Source organism: Lutra lutra, chromosome 13 (genome assembly GCF_902655055.1).
Source record: "Lutra lutra chromosome 13, mLutLut1.2, whole genome shotgun sequence".
Taxonomy (NCBI): domain Eukaryota; kingdom Metazoa; phylum Chordata; class Mammalia; order Carnivora; family Mustelidae; genus Lutra; species Lutra lutra.
In genome coordinates, this window is record NC_062290.1 from 25,649,746 (window position 1) to 25,669,142 (window position 19,397).

General features: G+C 40.5%; 1 protein-coding gene and 1 long non-coding RNA gene across 6 annotated transcripts in view; one reads left to right on the top strand and one right to left on the bottom strand.

Moving 5' to 3' along the window:
- Positions 1 to 15,094, bottom strand: part of GKAP1 (G kinase anchoring protein 1) — a 77,622-nt gene extending 62,528 nt beyond the window's left edge. For 2 of the 4 annotated variants that reach the window (XM_047699678.1, XM_047699675.1), the window contains exons 1-4: positions 14,084 to 14,322; positions 13,499 to 13,632; positions 2,457 to 2,709; positions 1,069 to 1,212 (exon numbers count right to left, since the gene is read on the bottom strand). In XM_047699678.1, the coding sequence (XP_047555634.1) occupies positions 1,069 to 1,212; positions 2,457 to 2,666 (354 nt within the window). In that variant the 5' untranslated portion in view covers positions 2,667 to 2,709; positions 13,499 to 13,632; positions 14,084 to 14,322. Of the gene's footprint in view, positions 1 to 1,068; positions 1,213 to 2,456; positions 2,710 to 13,498; positions 13,633 to 13,738; positions 13,879 to 14,083; positions 14,323 to 14,723 lie in introns of those variants that run through there. The other 2 variants (XM_047699677.1, XM_047699676.1) reach the window with 2 other exon arrangements.
- Positions 15,095 to 15,979: 885 nt separating this feature from the next.
- Positions 15,980 to 19,397, top strand: part of LOC125083333 (uncharacterized) — a 36,844-nt gene continuing 33,426 nt past the window's right edge. For both annotated transcript variants that reach the window (XR_007122240.1, XR_007122239.1), the window contains exons 1-2: positions 15,980 to 16,294; positions 16,796 to 16,905. This is a non-coding gene — a long non-coding RNA (uncharacterized LOC125083333). The remainder of the gene's footprint in view (positions 16,295 to 16,795; positions 16,906 to 19,397) is intronic.

Here is a 19,397-nt window from a genome sequence, read left to right on the forward strand (position 1 = left end):
TTAAGCAGCATTTGTGCACAGGTCTCGTGTAATAATTGACACTATGATGATGCACCTAAGGTATTACAAAATCCTAACAAAAATGTTATCACTAATATAGTTTTTGTGTTAAGAGTGCAGTTTAGTATGTTCTAATTCTTTCAAAACTGGTAAGCAAAGCATGATGGGTATAGTACTCTACTAAACCAAACATCTGCTAGAACAATACCTATTCCCAACAGATCAAATGCCAGTTTGACAGGTAAGCAAATAAATTACTATTCATTTCCCACACATACAGCATCTCCTAGAGTACATTCCAGGTTAGTATGTTATTTTCCTGAACAGCACACACACCAGAACTGATTGATCTTAAAAATCATCTATTTGGTTTTGTTATTAATAATATTTATTTAACAGAAGCACAATGTGTCATGTAAATAGGTTAGAGAAACTAACAAAGGCCATAAACTATTGTACATCAAAGTTGAAAATGAGGGGGCGTCTGGGTGGTTCAGCAGCTTAAGCATCTGTCTTCATGATCCCAGGGTCCAGGGATAGAGCCCTGCATTGGGCTCCCTGCTCAGCAGGGAGTCTGCTTCTCCCTCTCCCTCTGCTCCTCTCCCCTACTCATGCTTTCTTTCTCTCAAATAAACAAATAAAATTTTCCAAAAAAAGTTGAAAAGGAAATCTTCCCCTTTAAAGTCTTCCTTTTTGAAGCAAAATTGTAACAGTATTTTTAACAAGAGACCTTGGACCCTACAAATAAATATTGATTTTTTTTTTACCTGAAATAATTTAATCCTGTTATTTTACCTTCCCAATCTCTCTCCCATTTGTAAAAAGGCAGATGAATTGAAAACTCACAAAATAACTGCTTTGAATTGCCAAAGCTAACAAAATAATGTATCAATTTTTTCTTAGTGGATGAAAAACAGAACCTTATTAAAAGTACAAAGATGTGTGAATTAATCCAATATAAAATGCTCCTCAGAACAGTGGTGTCATGGACTCAGATGCACTATCATTTTAAAAATGCATAAATTCACTGAAATATAAAGCAAAATAATCTCATTTACTTAACTGTACCTGCTCATCTCTTTGCCTCCACTCTTGCCAATTTTCTTCTCGTGAATCCTTCTGCACTGGGTTTGGTAATGAAAGCTCATGTTGAGCATTACAAATGGCATGGGAGGATTTCTGGGGAATTTTCTTAAAAGCAAGATTCCTGAGCTATGAAACAAACAAAAAGCATATTAAAGTCAGTCTACCAATTCTGGAATACTAATGATTTTTTTGGTAAGTTAGAAAAAATTCAATAATATTTTTATATTCCAAATACTATTCCATTCATTATGTTCTCAGAATTACAGTGTTCTTAATCTTTGTAAAATATTAATTTCATCGTATTTAGATAGCATTGGTGGGTTTGAAAATGGATTGTATTCTATTATACCATCATTTTAATGATTCTGATTTACTTAGGAAGTTTATAGGAGTAGAAAACAGTATAACAAGTGTGCTTTTGACTAGGCGGTACACCTGAAACTAATATGACATTGTATGATTTGTGGTAAGCATAGTATAATGGATAAACTTGTTGAATCACTATATTGTACACTTGAAATTAACATAGCATTGTGTCAACTACCCTTAAATAAAAGAAAAAAATTTTAATGGGGATAATGATAATATAATTTAACTCACCGATTACCTTAAAGGATTGTTGTGAGGAATAAAAGACTCAATAAAGGCAGAGTGCTTAAAATATGCCTTTCTTATAATTAACATTATAAATTTAAGATATGTATATATATATATGACATATGTCAACTATACTTAAAAAAAAAAGGCAAAATCATGGATTAAAAAAGATTCAAGTTTAATGGCTTACAAATTTTACAGTTTAAATAGCAAGAGAAAGTACTTTGGTAGTCCTTAAAAATACAGAGCCTAGTCCACAGAGTAACATAATGAGCTAAAACTGGACCAGCCAAACCACTCCCAACAAAGTGTCATCATCATCACCATCACCATCATCATCTGAGATGCAGTAGTTAGGAATGGTGAGAGGTTATTATGGATTGAATTGTAATCCCCCAAAAGATTTGTTGTAGGCCTGAAAAAGGCAGGGTTTCTGTGAATGTGACATTATTTGGAAAATGAGATCTCACAGATGTCATCAAGATACCTCATGAGGGGTTACACTGAATGAGAGTGGGCCTAATCCTATACAACAATTGTCCCTATAAGAAGAGGTGAAGACAGAGATACACAAACAACGCCAAGTAAAAGCAAAGGCAAAGACTGAAGTGACACAGCCATGAGCCAAAGAATACCAAGGACTGACAGCCACAAGGAGTAGGAAGAGCCCAGGAAGACCACACAGTCTCACAGACAGCCTGGTCCTTGCAGACTCCTTGGTTTGGACTTCTGCTTACAGTGGGAAAGTAGACATAAGCAGTTATAATTTTTACCTCATTTGCTTCACTCTGTTGCTGTTCCTTCTTTTTTCTTCTTTTTTCTCTCTTTTTCTCATTTGCAGTTGATTTGCTTGCTTGAGACTTTCCAGTATTCCGACCTTTGCCTTTTCCAGGCTCAGAATCAGAACCACTGCCACTATCTACTTGCAACAGGGCAAAACGAGAAGCAGTAGTGGGAACAGAACTAAGTACTGCTGAGGCCATTGTAAAGATTTCTATTTTAAGATATTTCTATCAAGAATAATTCCTGTGGGGAGGGAAAAGAAGGGCCAGATGAGTAAACATCATCAGTAAAATATGTTCTAGATTCTAGAACAGTCTTAAACACACACACACACACACACACACACTCTTCTCCTGACACTGGATTTAGTCATATTTAGATTCATACCCACAGTTCTACTGGCAATAACATTCTTTTTTGAGTAAACAATATAAAATTATATAATATAAAATAGAAAAAAGGAGACTGAGATTTCACAGCCAACTATTGCAAGACTACCACGAACAAAACGTATTCATTTTTCCATATATGGTTTTTAAAAACTCATGATTTTCTTCTTTTAAATATACTGCTATCATATATACATATTTACAGAGGACACCCTAAATCAATATGGAGCGGGAGGAGTATTTTTCACTGCACACAGAGGCCCTTAGTCCAACTCCATGTTAATCTCCAACTTTCAAGAGGGGGAAAAAGGAATAGAAAAGGAAGAACACTCTTATCATACACAAAATATTGCCTTAAGTTTGATTCTGGAAGCTACTACTAAGTCACAGAACTGACAGCAGAACAGAGAACCTATATTTCCTCAACCAAAGGATACTTATCAAAATTACGTTCCACATTATCTTCTGCTTCATCAGTTTCAGTGTACCCTGAGAGACCTTTTAGACTCAGGGTATTAAAGGTCCTACGGTAATATCTCACCCAAATCGTTAATTTAGTTTTACAGAGGAGGCAATTGGTGCTTGGACTGGATAAGTGACTTGCTTAAGGTCATTCTGCAAGTTAGAAGCAGAGTCATGACCTAAACCTAGTTTTGTTGAACTCTGCTCTCCAAGTTCAAAGTAAGAGGCCCTGTAATTACTAGAAGGCTCCATGCTCTTTCCATTCAAAAAGAAACAGATTGTGAAACTCAGAAATTGGTTCATTTTATTTTGAAATGTATCAAGTACACAACCGAATAAAAAATGTTTGTAAATAAATGAACACTCCAAGATTCCAGCACTAAGATTAAGAAAATTTTAACCATTTTGGAGGGGGGGATGTTGGGAGGGCCTAGTGGTGGGTATTTAAGGAGGGCACGTATTGCATGGAGAACTGGGTGTGGTGCATAAACGATGAATCTTGGAACACTGAAAAAATAAAATAAAATTGAAAAAAAAAAAAGAGAAAATTTTAACCCACCCTGTGCCTCGCACCAACAGCATCCCAACTGCCCCTGGCCAGAGATAACTATTACCCTGATTTTTGTGTTAATCATTTGCTTTTCTTTATAGTTTTAACATATCTATCTCAAGCCACAGTACCCCTATCCAACCTAGCTATTGTCACTTCTAAAATGTCCTCTTGTTTACACAGATTACAGCATTCAATGTGATATGGGACTATGCAAAAGTACAAATACTAGAAATGAGAATCATTGGGGTCCATTCTGAAAGCTAACCACATACTACAGTTTGTATGTTTTTAGGAGGGAACAAAAAAGAAAAGGAATCTTCCATTTTAACTAAAAAATCCAGAAAATTATTTGGAAATCTTTGAGTTTCCTGTTAAAAATAAAGAAAATAAGAGCTGATATTTGAAGATACCACCTAGTAGTTATTAAAGTATTTTTATTATAAATACCATGTTAAGACCTACTGCGCCTATGCTCAAAAATACGCAAATCAAGATAAGTACCATAACATATAGAAAGGACTTCATACTGACAAACTATGACATATTTTTAGGCTTAAATCTTTGCTGCAAAGCATGAGAATTAAGACTTTATAAGTTCGTACAAGGGAGAAGACATGACAAAATAAAAAAGTTCAAGACTCAAAAGCATTATGGAGGGGCATCTGGGTGGCTCAGTGGGTTAAGTCTCTGCCTTCAGCTCAGGTCATGATCTCAAGGTCCTGGAATCGAGCCCCACATCAGGCTCTCTGCTCAGCAGGGAGCCTGCTTCTCCCTCTCTCTCTTCTTTGCCTACCTGTGATCTCTCTGTCAAATAAATAAATAAATAAATCTTAAAAAAGAAAACTCACTTTTAAAAAAAACGACATTATGGAAAGCATTAACTCTACTTCAACTTCAACATGCCACGTGAAAAATCCTTTAAGTTTTAGCTGCTTTGAGTCCTTTAAGTACAATGATCCTACACAGTTGCTCAACAACTATTAGTACATTTAATTTTAACTATTGGGACTACAACCTGCATGGGTTAGACATTCATAAATATTCACTGACCCTCCCTGAAGGAGAATTATGCACCACTCTCCTACTGAATGGAGACATGACCATGTGAGTTACTTTGGCCAGTGAAATATAAGCTTCAAAACCTTTAAAAGTCAGAACACGGTTCCTGCTTCTGTGATTGTTGAAATATAGGTTGAGATGGGAGTCTCCATTGGTCAGGTCTGACGTGTCTGAAATTATAATGAATACAGTCTCTTATTAACCTGAAATGGATACGCAGCTTAAGCAAGTCAGCAACATCGCTGCTTTAAGCTGCAGAGATTTTCGGGTTGTTGTTACAGTATAACTAGCCTTATCATGACTGATATCTTACACAAATTTCTTTTCCATTCTAGAACTGATATCAAAACCATGAATGTCACATTTAGACTGCTCTGCTTGAGTTAAACGTTCGCATAAGTCAAACACATCTCCACAAAGCTCACAGAATTTTCTTTCTGTGGCACAGGGCAGAGCTTCCTTACCAATGTATCCTCCAATAAAGTTTCCCTTAGACCTTTGGGCACCTAAGAAAACTTTGGAGCATTCAGAGATGCTAGGCAGGCCACCACCGGATGCAAGCGGCCTCATCGGGTGCCCCGAAGAGGGCAGTGCCTGCACATGCTGCGCTGTGGTTATCCGTCAACTGTGAAGAGGGAAGGACGTGAGCCCCTTCATCAGACCAGCACAGGATGCACTTGTGCCTGTCAGGGTAGGCAGGCCCAGGAAACTGTTGGGAAAGTTTGTGCTCTAGCTACCCCAAATGCAATACACGCAGTACAAGGGACAGCAGCTGCTGTCAGAGGAGTGGGAAAGTACAACGTCTCCTAGAAATCAAGGTTCCAAGTAATGGCCTGAAAGCTCTCCATTCACAAGGCACAGATACTTCCTCTCACTTGTCAGTGGTACGCCTTTTTAATGGCATAAAGTGTAGCTGCAAGGTGACTGAAAATAAGAGCTCGGTCATTTTAAACACTTGAAGTTAGAAAGTCCAATTGAATCTGAACTCCTTTCATTTTATCACAAGAAATTCTTACTACAAAAATATTTAAGAAACTCTTTACTACATTTTCTATGAGAAAAACTTTTGGATTCTTTAAAAATAATTTCAACTGTTATAAATGACTGAATAGTTATTAAAAATGGTTTATTTTTATTACCTACTCATCCAAATAAAATCTCAATGGGAACTCAATCTGAAGAAAGTCTGGACCAGGAATTGTATGTTCTTATTTCAGGGACAAAACTGTTATTTATTTATTTATTGAAGATTTTATTTATTTTTTGACAGAGATCACAAGCAGGCAGGAAGGCAGACAGAGAGAGAGGAAGGGAGGCAGGCTCCCCGGTGAGCAGAAAGCCCAATGAGGGGCTCGATCCCAGGACCCTGGGATCATGACCCAAGCTGAAGGCAGAGGCTTTAACCCACTGAGCCACCCAGGCACCCACAAATCTGTTATTTAAAAACTTCTGTTCATGGAAGCAAGCAACAATTTTATCATGAGAAACCCTGAAAAGATTCTAAAGATTTTATACAAATTCAGCATTTAATATCTTTCCTAATTCTTTATATTTTGTTTTACTTATCCTAATCATACACTATAAAGAAAAGGTAACACGTTTTTTCCAGCCCGCTCTACATAGACACTGAGGATCCCTTCCCAGTTTTGGGGGCAATGAGATGCTCTGGTCTTTCATGTTTGTAATGCAGAAATCAAACGGCAGAAAAGCACTAGCCTATGATGCCAACCTGGAACAAGAACCCCTAGTCAAACCTGGTCAACCTGCTGCTTGCTGAGAGCTCCCGAGCAATCCACCTGATCTCTCAGTTTCCTCATCTGTGAAACGGGGACAAGAATACATATTTCACTGTGATGTTGTAAAGATTAAATAATCTATGTGATGTGCTTAGAACAGTTGCCAGAACAGCAGCAGCACTCAACTGTAGATGGCTGCTGGTGTTCTTAATACAATTACTAACCAAAGCATGACTTGAGGTCCTAGGAGGCACAGGAGAACTGGCACAAGCTATTTAAAAATTTGGCTAAGCATGTCTGACTCGAGTGCAAAAAGTGGTTGGAGACTTAAATCAACATCTAGCTCTTCTCAAAGTTAAGACTTTAACCTATGAAATGAAGGGAAAAAGTGTTTAGGCCCTGAGAAGTAGAGGTCAAGCAGTCAACCACTGAAAAGAGAAGATTATACCTAACAAACTGCAGAGGGAAACACCAATCTACCTGAAACCCAAGAATCACAGAAGGGACTATGTTTTAAACAGTAGGCACACAGCAGACAGACAATAAACAATTCCTGAATAAATGAAAAGAAGTAATAAAAGAATGATAAACTGAAAAGAAAGCATTAGAACAAAGAGTATTAAATGAGAAACAGTAAAAAAACAAAAAACATTTTTCTGAGGAGGCAGTTACCTATGATACACCTCAGCAACCTGAGTGTCAAAATACTTTAACTCAAGAAATGGTAGACAGAAAGGAGGAAATGTTTACCTATAATGATCCCTTGTTTGGTCTGGGGCAGGGCTATATAACATTACAGAATAGTGGCCGCCCCTTGCACTATACATAACAACTGAGGGGGTAAGGAAATGGGACAACTGGAAGAGCTTTATCATCTATGCTACATACTATACTTTAAAAGGCAGGGGGCGGGGGGGGTGCCTGGGTGACTCAGTGGGTTAAGAGTACAACTCTTGGTTTTGGCTCAGGTAATGATCTCATGGGTCCTGGGCTGGCTCCATGCTCAGCATTGGGTCTGCTTGAAAGATTCTCTCCTTCTGCCCTCCCCCCATTCACATGCACACATGCATTCACATGCTCTCTCTCAAATAAATAAAAATCTTTAAGAAAAAATGTAATAGCTAACACATCATCTACCTTAACAGCCAAGAAAGAAATCGATGCAGCAAGTAAAAGGTACACTAACCAGTACTTCAGAAGTGTGGGGCGGGGGATGTAAATTTTAACTGAAAGAAGGAAATAAAAATATTTAATAATCCCAAATTTATAAATATTATATTGCTTTCATACATACCAAAAAGAAGGAAATGCACAGGACTGCGCATTATGCTTATTTCCTTTTTAGTAGTTTTCACTCTTTCCCCAAATATTCTATAATGACCATATTTCTTCTATAAGAAAAAAAATCATTTTGGAAAGGGCAAATGGCTATCTATACCTAAATTCAAAAAGATAAACATAATGTACTCAAAGCAATATTGACTTCTCTGTCCTTGATGCTCTGGTCCTTCCTGTTAATGATGCACAAAAGACAGAGAACAATTATCAAAGACCGCTTGGTGCATGCCTTTAAGAGAACATTACCTTCATCAACAAATTGTTCAGAATTTGCAAAAAGATGGTTATCTTATACAATCCAGGGATTTATTTGAGACTTTTTTGGTAAGCATTGGAGAGAAAAGGGGATAAAAAGGGAGACCATGAAAACACCAGGCTTTTTTATTTTTAAAGACACTATTTCAGGGAGTGGCTAGGGTCACTATACCTTCAGAATACTACTCCTCCTTGTGTCCTAAACTCCTGCGTCTCCACCTACTGTCATAGCTAAGGGATATCCGGATGAGTAGGTTTAAGTAGAGCACTTCTCATTCTCCCTACCATTTTCCTTTGCTTTCTGTCTCATGTGGTCTTTAAAATACAAATACTCAAATGCTCAGATGCTTATATACCCTTAAGTAATATAAACATAATTAAGATATACAAAAACTACATAGCAGACATCTTGTAAGCTACCAGCATTGGTCAGTCTATGAATGCGGTGGCTAGTGCTATAAATTAAATAGACATCTACATATTACTAAGATTCTATACAAATCAGGTTTTTAGTCCAGAAATATAATGATTACCCTTTAAGTTTCCCCTCTTCCCTTTGAGTCTCCTTTTAAACATAAGTTAAAGGCAAAGAACAAAGCTGGAGATATCATGCTTCTAATTTCAAGCTATATTACAAAGCCATAGTAATTGAAACTGTATGGTACTGGCATAAAAATAGACACATAAACCAATAGAACAGAATAGAGCCCAGAAAACCGATCCCAAACAAGGTTATTTAATTTACAACAGAGGAAGAAAAAATACACAATGAGAAAAGGACACTCTCTTCAATAAATGGTGCTGGGAAAACCAGACAGCCATATGCAAAACAATGAAACTGCACCACATTATATCATACAAAAAATTAACTCAAAATGGATTAAACACCTAAATGTGAGACCAGAAACCATAAAACTCCTATGGGAAAACAGGCTGGGACAACTGGGTGGCTCAATCATTTAAGTGACTGCCTTTGGCTCAGGTCATGCTCCCAGGATCCTGGGATAGAGTCCCACATTGGGCTCTCTGCTCAGCAGGGAGCCTGCCACTCCTCTGCTTGTGTGCTTTCTCCCTCTTTCTCTCTGACAAATAAGTAAAATCTTAAAAAAAAAAAAAAAGAAATAAAAAGAAAAAGAAAAAGGAAACATAGGCAGTAAGCTACTTGACATCACTCTTGCTGATATTTTTGGATCTGAGGCCAAAGGCAATGGCAACAAAAGCAAAAATAAACAAGACTACATCAAATTAAAATGCTTTTGTACAGCAAAGAAAACCATCATCAAGACAAAAAGACACCCTACTGAATAGAAGAAGGTATTTGTAAATCACTTATCTGATAAGGAGCTACTATCCAAAATATATAAAGAACACACACAACTCAGTGACCAAAAAAATTCAATTAGAAATGGGCATAGGGGGCGCCTGGGTGGCTCAGTGGGTTAAGCCGCTGCCTTCGGCTCAGGTCATGATCTCAGGGTCCTGGGATCGAGTCCCGTATCGGGCTCTCTGCTCAGCAGGGAGCCTGCTTCCCTCTCTCTCTCTCTCTCTGCCTGCCTCTCTGTCTACTTGTGATCTCTCTCTGTCAAATAAATAAATAAAATCTTAAAAAAAAAAAAAAGAAATGGGCATAGGATCTGAATGACACTTATCCAAAGACATACAGATGGCCAAAAGGCATATGAAAAAATGCTCAACATCACTAATCATCAGGGAAAGTAAAGTCAAAACCATAATGAGATGTCATCACACACTTGTCAGAATGCCCATTATCAAATAAGACAAGAAATAAAAAGTGTTGGAGAGGTTGTGGAGAAAAGGGAACCCTTTCATACTGTTGGCAGGCCACTATGAAAAAACAGTATGGAGAGTCCTCAAAAAATTAAAAACAGAACTACTATATGATCCAGCAAGTCCACTAGTAAGTATTTACCCAAAGAAAACAAAAACACTAATTTGAAAAGATATAAGCACCCCTATCTTCACTGCAGCATTGTTTATAATAGCCAAAATAAGGAAACAATCTAAGTATCCACTGATGTCTGAATAGATAAAGAAAATGTGGTATATATACATAATAGACTACTACTCAGCCACGTAAGGAAATCTTGCAATTTGTGACAAAAAGGAATGGACCTTGAGGGCATAATGCAAAATGAAATAATTCACAAAGAGAAAGATTCCACCATATATGTGAAATCTAAAAAGCAAAACAAAAGAACAAATAAAACTCACAGATACAGAGAACAGACTGGTGGTTATCAGAAGGGAAAGGGGTTGGGAGATAGGTGAAAAGGGTAAAGGGGGTCAATTGTATTGTAACATAGTAGATAACTAGACTTATTATGATGATCACTTTGTAGTATATGTAAATATAAAATTATTATGCTGTGCACCTAAAACTAATGTTATATACCAATTTTACTTCATAACAAAATAAAAACAACTTACAAGTACTTGGAGGAGGACAGAAGAAAATTCCCAAAGATAATTTTAAAACAACTGTTTTAGGGGCATATGGTGGCTCAGTTGGTTAAGCGTCCAACTCTTGGTTTCAGCTAAGGTCATGATCTCAGGGTTGTGGAATGAAGCCCCATGTCAGGCTCTACATTCAGTGGGGAGTCTCCTGGAGATTCTCTCCCTCCCCTTCCCTCAACCCCCACTTGCGTTTTCTCTCTCCCTCTCTCACTCTTTCTAAAAAAAAAAAAGTTTTAAATGTAAAGACAATTGTTTCAGGTCAAAATGCACAAGAATTAAAAAGAAATTATATAAATATGCAGGCAGCTCATAACATTGAAGTACAATATTCTATAATTTCTTAATGACTACCATTAGTAAAAACTATTAATTTCTCTATAATCTAAATCTCTAAAATCTCTGAGATCACAGTAATATCAAATTATAGTGAAGTCTCCATTTTAATATATACTCGATACTCGAAAAATCCAATTATTTGACTTATCAAATATTATAGCACATGTTAGGGCTTCCTATAGTAACTGTCCTTCCTTAGATGATGTACTATAGCAAAATAAACTAAAAATTTCCTGAACACGCATTTAGTTTTACTTGTTCATATCTTTTTTTCTGTTGCCTCTGGCTAAAATGCCCTTCTTTTCGACATAAAACTTCTATCCACTCTTCAAAATCCTGCTCAGGGGCTAGCCTGAAGCTTTCTCTGACTTGCCCCTCAATCATTCCCTTCTCTGTAATATGTCCGTACTTTTATATTTATTATTAAGTGGGTTCCGTTAAAATTATGTTTGTTCTTGTGCCTAGCCACCTACAATCATGAATTCAACATTCTGAAAGTCAATCCCTAACAAAACCACAGGACTAAGCACCCAAAAGATAAATTTACTGAATTTTAAAAATATATTTGTATTCCTCAAGTACACAGCTATCTATACACTGAAATACGTGCTTTAATATGGAATGTACAGCAAAAGAAAATGCAAAGTACACTACAGATAATGCTCAATTCCCATAATGTAAATGTGAATTAACTAATTATTAGCAGTTCACATTTGTTTCATTAGAAGTGCCATGCTACTAAGTGATCACGGCAGCTAATTTTGTTTAGGAAACATATTTGCTTAAGAAACATAACTGGTTTTAAAGTGTTGATTTTAAAAAGATTAGGATACATCAGGTAAACTCTAAAAACAAATGGCCTAAATGGTGAAGGGCAGGATTACTAAATGGCTGGTATTCTTGGACTCTCCCACCAAGATTCTGAGGACCACTGCCACTGTGATCTCATCCCGCCAGACTATGACCTCTCTAGGGTCAAGAAAAATGGTAACAGTAGCCATACCTCAGCCTAGAGCAACCAGATATATTCCTTTAGTAAAATGATAGTCATCTTCCATTTACCATCAACCAGTTTGGCCTAATCAAACAATAAATTAATATGATGTAGATATAATTAGTGTGGCCTCCTAGAAATGTAACTTAGATTTAAAAAGACAGATTGAGCATAAAATGAAATGGCACTGAGTATCAGTTATTTAGTACCTGGTGAAACTTTAACAAATATAGTATTTCGTGTTACGTGTTCCTCAAATAACACAACTAAACAATATCTTTCACTTTGGCTTTTTATAAAGTTCAACTTTTTATAAAGTTCAACCAACAACTGCCAAGTACAGACCAAAACCACGCTCCCAACACACTTCCTGCAAACAAAACTCGTAAGTTTAATGGATATGTCCTAAATTACATTTTTTTTCTTCACAATTAAGTACTGCTGCCCTAATCCTACCTGCACTTAATTTCTGGGGTATGAAAAATCAAAAAGTACAAGCAGGTATTGAGTGAGGGGTTAAAGGATTCTCCCACGGATAAAACACGTGTATTTTCATTTGCCCCAATGGTCAATTCCAGGTTTTTGCTCTTAGTCCACAGGTTGGTATTTTATAGATAAGTCTGTTGTAACCCTTTATGACAATTAAGAATATCTCCCATTAATGAGGATTTGACTAACACCAAGTACAGTTACAAACCTGTTGAGAAACAAAATCTAAAAACTTCCATAGACTGAGCATTTTTTTTTAAGATTTTTTTATTTATTTATTTGACAGAGAGAGAGATCACAAGTAGACGGAGAGGCAGACAGAGAGAGAGAGAGAGAGAGAGAGGGAAGCAGGCTTCTTGCTGAGCAGAGAGCCCGACGTGGGACTCGATCCCAGGACCCTGAGATCATGACCTGAGCCGAAGGCAGCGGCTTAACCCACTGAGCCACCCAGGCGCCCTAGACTGAGCATTTTTAATTTTTCAATTTCCCATGAAGTTTCTCTAATATTCTTATGGCTCCAGGTCAAATTTATTAAGCTGATGATTCAGGTTACAATCACAAGCACAGTTACCACATAAAGAAATAAATAGATAATCTGAACGATGCAGAAAAAATTTCATGGGCTTTTCAGTTAAAAAAAAAAAAAAAAAAGTGAGCTTTCATTAGTGCCTCTGGTGAAAGCCGTATCACTCACTCAACCGTAAAATCTAAGGTAAGAATGAAAAATCTAAAAGAAGCTGGAGAGAAAAGACAATTTAATAAGCCATTTTTGTCATTACTGTTCCGTATCTACTAAGCCCCCTACACGCTAGAGATCTGACAAAAATTCTCAAAGACTGCTGTTCCCAAGAATAACGGCAAGTAACATTCAAAACCCCTCGCATTTACTTTTCAACAGCTAGCGGGGAGGAGGAGGAGCACTTTATTCAAAAGTAATCCACCATACCTCATTCATGAATGAAAGCCAAATTTCACCCATAGGCTGTCAACCGATGCTCCAAAACTTACTCGCACAAAGTATACTGAGAAAGAAATAGGGCTGGGCGAGCCCTAACTCGGGCAGAGAAGCGGCTTCCAAACCTGAAAGGGAGAAAACAGCGAGTCAGGTCGTGGCTCCAGAAATTTCCGAGCGCCCAGCTCCGGGCGAGGGAGCGCGATACCCGCGGCGGGGAGGGGGCGACGGCACCTGTCACTCGGCGGCCCCGCCACCACCGTAGCCCCCCCATGGGCCCGGGCCCCGCGGAGTCTCGGGAGGCTCAGCCACGGCCCGGGCGCCGGGGCCTGGGGAGGCGCGGGTCCCTCTCCTCCGCCCCGAGCCCTGCGCTCAGCGGCGGGGCCGCGGCCCTTCCCGAGGAGCGGCCCTCCCGCGCCCTCTGCCCAGCGGCTCCGGCCAGCGGGGCCCGTCGCCTCAGGCCGAGTCCCCAACCGCCGAGCCCGAGGCGCACGGAGCGGCGCGGCCGAGGCGCAGCCTCCGCCTCAGGGGCGCCGGAACGGGCCCCCAGCGAAGCGGGCCCGCCCTCCGCGTACTCACCGGGCCTCCCCGGCCACCGGCTCGGCCCTCCTCTCCCTCCTCCCCCCGCCGCCGCCGCTCCCGCGGCTCCCGGGGCGGCCGCACTGGGCGTTGGGACTAGGCTGGGTCAAGGGGCGGGGGCGGGCTCGCGGCGGCCCCGCGAGCGGGCGCCGGGCACTAACGGGCCCCGCGAGCGGCGCCGGGCTGGGAGGGCTGGAAGGGCTGGGCGGCCCGCGGCGGGGAGCGCGGCTGCAGGCTGCGGTGAGGGGCGGGGAGAGCGCGGCGGCGAGGCGAGGGCGGGAGGGAAGTCCCGGCGGAGGGGGCGGCGTGAGAGCCGCGGGGCGGAGCAGGGGCGGGGCCAGGCGCGCCCTCCGCCGCGCGCGGAGGTTTGTTTATTTTCTCGGTTGGTTGCGGCGCTGGCGCGTGGGTAGAGGTTTGCCGGTGACGTGAGCGCCCCGAGTTCGGGGAGAGGACCAGAACCACCTGCTGGAGAAGGGGAGCTACGGGGGCCGGGCAGGGTCCAAACGGCTCGCGTGGGCGGCGGCGCTGCAGTCCTTCGGGTTACCGGGAAGAGAAGGGCTTTCCCCGGGCGTGTGGAAGGAGGAAGGCCTCCCGGGAGAATAGGGCTCCCGGCCATCCCCCCTCAGTTCGGCGGTCTCACCTGCGTCGCCGAGAGCAGTCTGAGGACTGTGGAGTGAAAGAGGGCCGTGGGATCTGGTGGCCTGGGTTCGACCTCCAGTTAGTGAAGTAGGGATAGTCCTGAAAGTCAAGACTGCATCAGCTCTTCGTAAGATAATCAGCGTTGCTCAGTTCTCCGTAGAGTTACACAGCACTTCAGGGTTATCTCCCTAGGTGCTCCGTCAGGGAGTAGGATTCTCATTTCAAGAGCCAAGTAACTCACCCAAAGCCTCACCGCTAATAAATGTCAGAACCAGAACCCAGCTGTACTCACTTCACATTCTGTACTGCTTACCACTGATCACAGCATCTCCCTAAATCACTTTGATTTAACTAATAGACAGAAGCTCCCATAGGTAATGTCGGCAGGGGTACGGACGGTAAAGATGTTAAACCTTGTCTTCGGAGAGTAAGGAATAAAGATAAAACCGTTCTAATAAAAGACAAACCATGCTCGGTGCCGTATGAAAAACACAGAGTACTGAAGATCAAAAAACTGCTCATATCTGTCTGGGGGATCTGGAAAGAAAGGCGGCACGGAGGAGAAGCCATTTGAAATTGACCCTGAAGGAGATGGGGACGTTTTTATAGCAGGAAGGGGTAGCATGAGAACATTTACGAAGATCAATCTATGAAAGTCATGGTCAGGAAAAAGTAAATCGTTAAATTCCAGGGCATGTCGAGAAGTAGCAGAGACAAAAGGGAATGGGGCCCTATGCCAAGAGGGAGAATTTGTATTTAACACAGTACTTTGAGTTTTCCTGGTTTAAAAGTTTTGGGCCTCTCTGTGAATGGATACGGAAGTCAGAGGTGAGAAAAACTCCAGACAGACCTGCAATAGGCCAGATGAGAGGTATTGATGAGTCTAAGCTAAAGGTAAGGCAGGAAGATGATGTGGAAAAGAAATCTACAAAATTTGGCAATCGATTAATTGGTTTTACAAGAAGAAGGGATAACATGAGAATATATATGAAGGTGGAAGCAAAGAACTGAAGATAGTGGAGGTTCTGAGTGTGTAGGTAATTACAAAAGAGACAGAAGTAGGAACTGCTTTTGGGGAGATCAGTTTAGATTTGGACACTAAGAATTTGAAAGATCGTTGAGACAGCCAGCTAGAGGTGGATACTACGAAGTTGGAAATAAAAACTTTGAAATATAGGAAAGAGGGTTGAGCTGGAAAATAGATCAGTAAGTTAACAGCCTAGTGGTGATATCACTGTGAGAGAAAAGAAGAAAACAAAGGTCAGAACCTTGGAGAACATCTTCTTTAGAACTTTGCTACTCAGAAGTGTGGCCAATGGCCCAGCAGCCTTGCCAGGGGGTTAGAATGGTAGAATTTCAATGTCCTCAATCCTGAAACATGCTAAATCAGCACCCTCAATTTAACAAGAACTCTAAGTGATTTGTATCACATCATAGTTTGAGAAACTCTGACCTAGATAAGAGAAGCCAACAAATAAAGAAGGAATCTAATCTAGATGAGAGAAACCAGGAAAGAAAGAGGGAAGAGGAAGTAAGAGGAGAACCAGGGTAATGCAAAATCACCAAAGCAAGGTAAATTGGAGTTTCACAAAAGCAGGGGCAGGAAAGAGTGTTTATCGTCACTATCTAATATCACAAAGGTTAAGGAGCGCAAAGAAAAAAAGTGTGTTTGAATTTTGTAATTGGGTGGTATGATCATACGACCATGTTGTTCTAATTGAAAGCTTGGCAACTACTCCTTTGTGATGGGGACAGCCTAGAAATATAATCCCCCCTACTCCCCCACCCTCATGTATATGGGACATATGGAAGTAGGCTTGTGGATTTGATAGAAATTCTTTTCTAGTTGCTTCTATTTTCTCAGTGAACTAAGAAGCAAGATCATTTTGGCAGACTGCTAGTTGTCCATCACAATCTCTTCTCCCCTTCCTCTTGGGCACACAGACTATTTTTCTCAGCTTTTCTTCCAGTTAGTATGGTCAAGTATTAAGTTATTGCTAGTGGAATATGAGCACAAATGATGTCTGCCACGGCCAGGCCAGTGTGTCTCCATGCACTTTTCCTTCCTGCCAGGTGGATTATCGAGATGACTACAAGCCCCTGGTGTTGACAGAGCCACAAAAAAGAAGGTGTCCCAATGGAGAGTTGCCTGCTGATCTGGAACCCCCACCATCAATTATTATGTGAGCAAGATCTAAACTTCTCTATTAGGTTGGAGCTTTAACGTTTTGGGGTCTGCTTTAGCCTTACTCTATCTAATGTAATCAGTGACTGATGGGGGGCTTGGGAGAGTGAGGAGGGAGGAGAGGTGAAAAAACATTCTGACTGTGGGATAGAGACTGACTAGGGAAGCATAGTAGGGTTTTCAGGCACTAGGAAGGGCCTGCCTGTGGGAGCGGTCATGAACTTACAGTCAGACCAGTCAGTATGGTTGTGCGTTTTCCGCTAGCCATATTCCGTTGTTTATGTGCAAACACTGAGTGAGTGGTTTGGGATTAACCAGGACTGAGTAGAATGGGGAGCAAGGGGCAAAGTGGCTGAGGGTAGAAACAAAAGGAGGCACCATAATTTCAGAGGAGGTAAGAGGTAAGGCTGTGAGAGGGATGGGGAACAGTGCAAAGATGGTAGGGCAAATAGATTGGTGATTCTGATCAGGTTGAAGAAGAGTTGGAGTTTTGTTACTATAAAGAGTTACCTGGAAAGATAAGAGGTGGGTTGGAGAGTAGGAGGCTTGAAAGCAAAATGAAAAGTGGGACTATAGTTGGTAGTAATGTCAAAGTGTAGGGAATGATCACGAGAGTGGGGTGTTGAGATAGCTGTGGGTATAAGATCATTTGAAGAGGGCTGGTCAGGGAATTGAGAGTGTTTGAAAGATATGATAGATATGTATCCGTCTCACAGAGAATTACCAAAGGACTGTTAGTAATGTTGGAGTAGCAAGTAGTCTTGGAGACCGTGGTAATGAGCCTGGTACTAAAGTCTTCAAAGACTGAGGGGTTGAATTCTCTGAATTAGTGTTTCAAGGCCATCAGTGCCTCTCTGTGTTAAACTCTTACTGAGATCATGTTTCATTTAAACAGCGCTTTTAAGTTTTGTGTTACTAATGTGGGATTTGTAATTGCTTCTCTTTGACCTCTCCAATTACAGATGGTAACTGCTTTAAGAGGAAATGCCCATCTGTCTGTATAATAAAACAAACACATGCCAGGCTTCCCAGTTTAAGTGACTGTGCTTTAAAATTTGTCATAAACTACTCTGTTCTACCTCCAACATGTATCCTCAAAGAGATCCATCTAATGTGGTGCTCGCTATGCTATGTCAAATAATGGGCTGTAATGTTCAAAATCTGTGTGAAAAACCTTAGGTATAACTTAGGTCAACAATAAATAGAGATTGACTAGAGACCTGACAAATTGAAAATGAAGAGATTGCTTATAATTTAGAAAATTATCTACCACGTTGTATACATAGGGACTCTGGAGTCAGATTGCTGTGGGTTGAACATAACACCCATCTCAGGGGTTATTGTGAGGATGAGATATGTAATATATACAATAAAGATAAGCATTTAAAAGACTGCTTAGCACGTATAAGCCCACGATAAAAGTTATAGTTATTCCATTACTGTAATATAATTCTTATAGAATTGCCTATAACAATATTTTAGCCTTTTCTACTTAGAAAATATGTTCATTACATCTATCCATGTTAAGACCTATTAGTAAGGAGACTTCTGGTTAAATGTGGTACATCAAACACACCTTTTTCTCCACTTACTCCAAATACCCCATTAAAATGACAGTGAAGCAGGGGTGCCTGGCTGGCTCAGTCAGTACAACGTGCAACTCTGGATCTCAGAGCTGTAAGTTGGAGCCTCACATTGGATATAGAGATTACTTAAAAATAAAATCTTTAAAAAATAAAAAAAGTAAAGTGAGGGGCACTTGGATGGTTCAGTCGGTTGAGCATCTGACTCAATTTTGTCTCAGATCGTGATCTTATGGTTATGAGTTCGAGCCCCATGTTGGGCTTCATGGCCAGCATGCCCAGCGTGGAGCCCATTTAAGAAAACAATAATAATTGGGGCACAGGGTGGCTCAGTCATTAGGCATCTGCCTTTGGCTTGGGTCATGATCCTGGGGTCATGGGATCAAGCCCCACGTCGGGCTCCCTGCTCAGAGGGAAGTCTGATTCTCTCTCTCCCACACCTCCTTCTTGTAGTCCCTCTCTTGCTGTCTCTCTCCATGTCAAATAAATAAATAAAAATTTTAAAATAATAGTAAAATAGGGGCGCATGGGTGGCTCAGTGGGTTAAGCCGCTGCCTTCGGCTCAGGTCATGATCCCAGGTCCTGGGTTCAAGCCCCACATCGGGCTTTCTGCTCAGCAGGGAGCCTGCTTCCTCCTCTCTCTCTGCCTGCCTCTCTGCCTACTTGTGATTTCTCTCTGTCAAATAAATAAATAAATAATCTTTAAAAAAATAATAGTAAAATAAAATGAAATGATAGTGAAGCAATAAAAAAGTATAAAACCATAACGTGAAGCAAAAAGGAAAATATCCCTGCTGAAGAAGGATGTCAGCGAACCTTAGGAACATGGAAAGCAGATGAATGAGTGACAAGTGACTTACCAAAACCCAGAAAGTTAATACCTATGCCTTTGGGAGAGGTAGAGCTA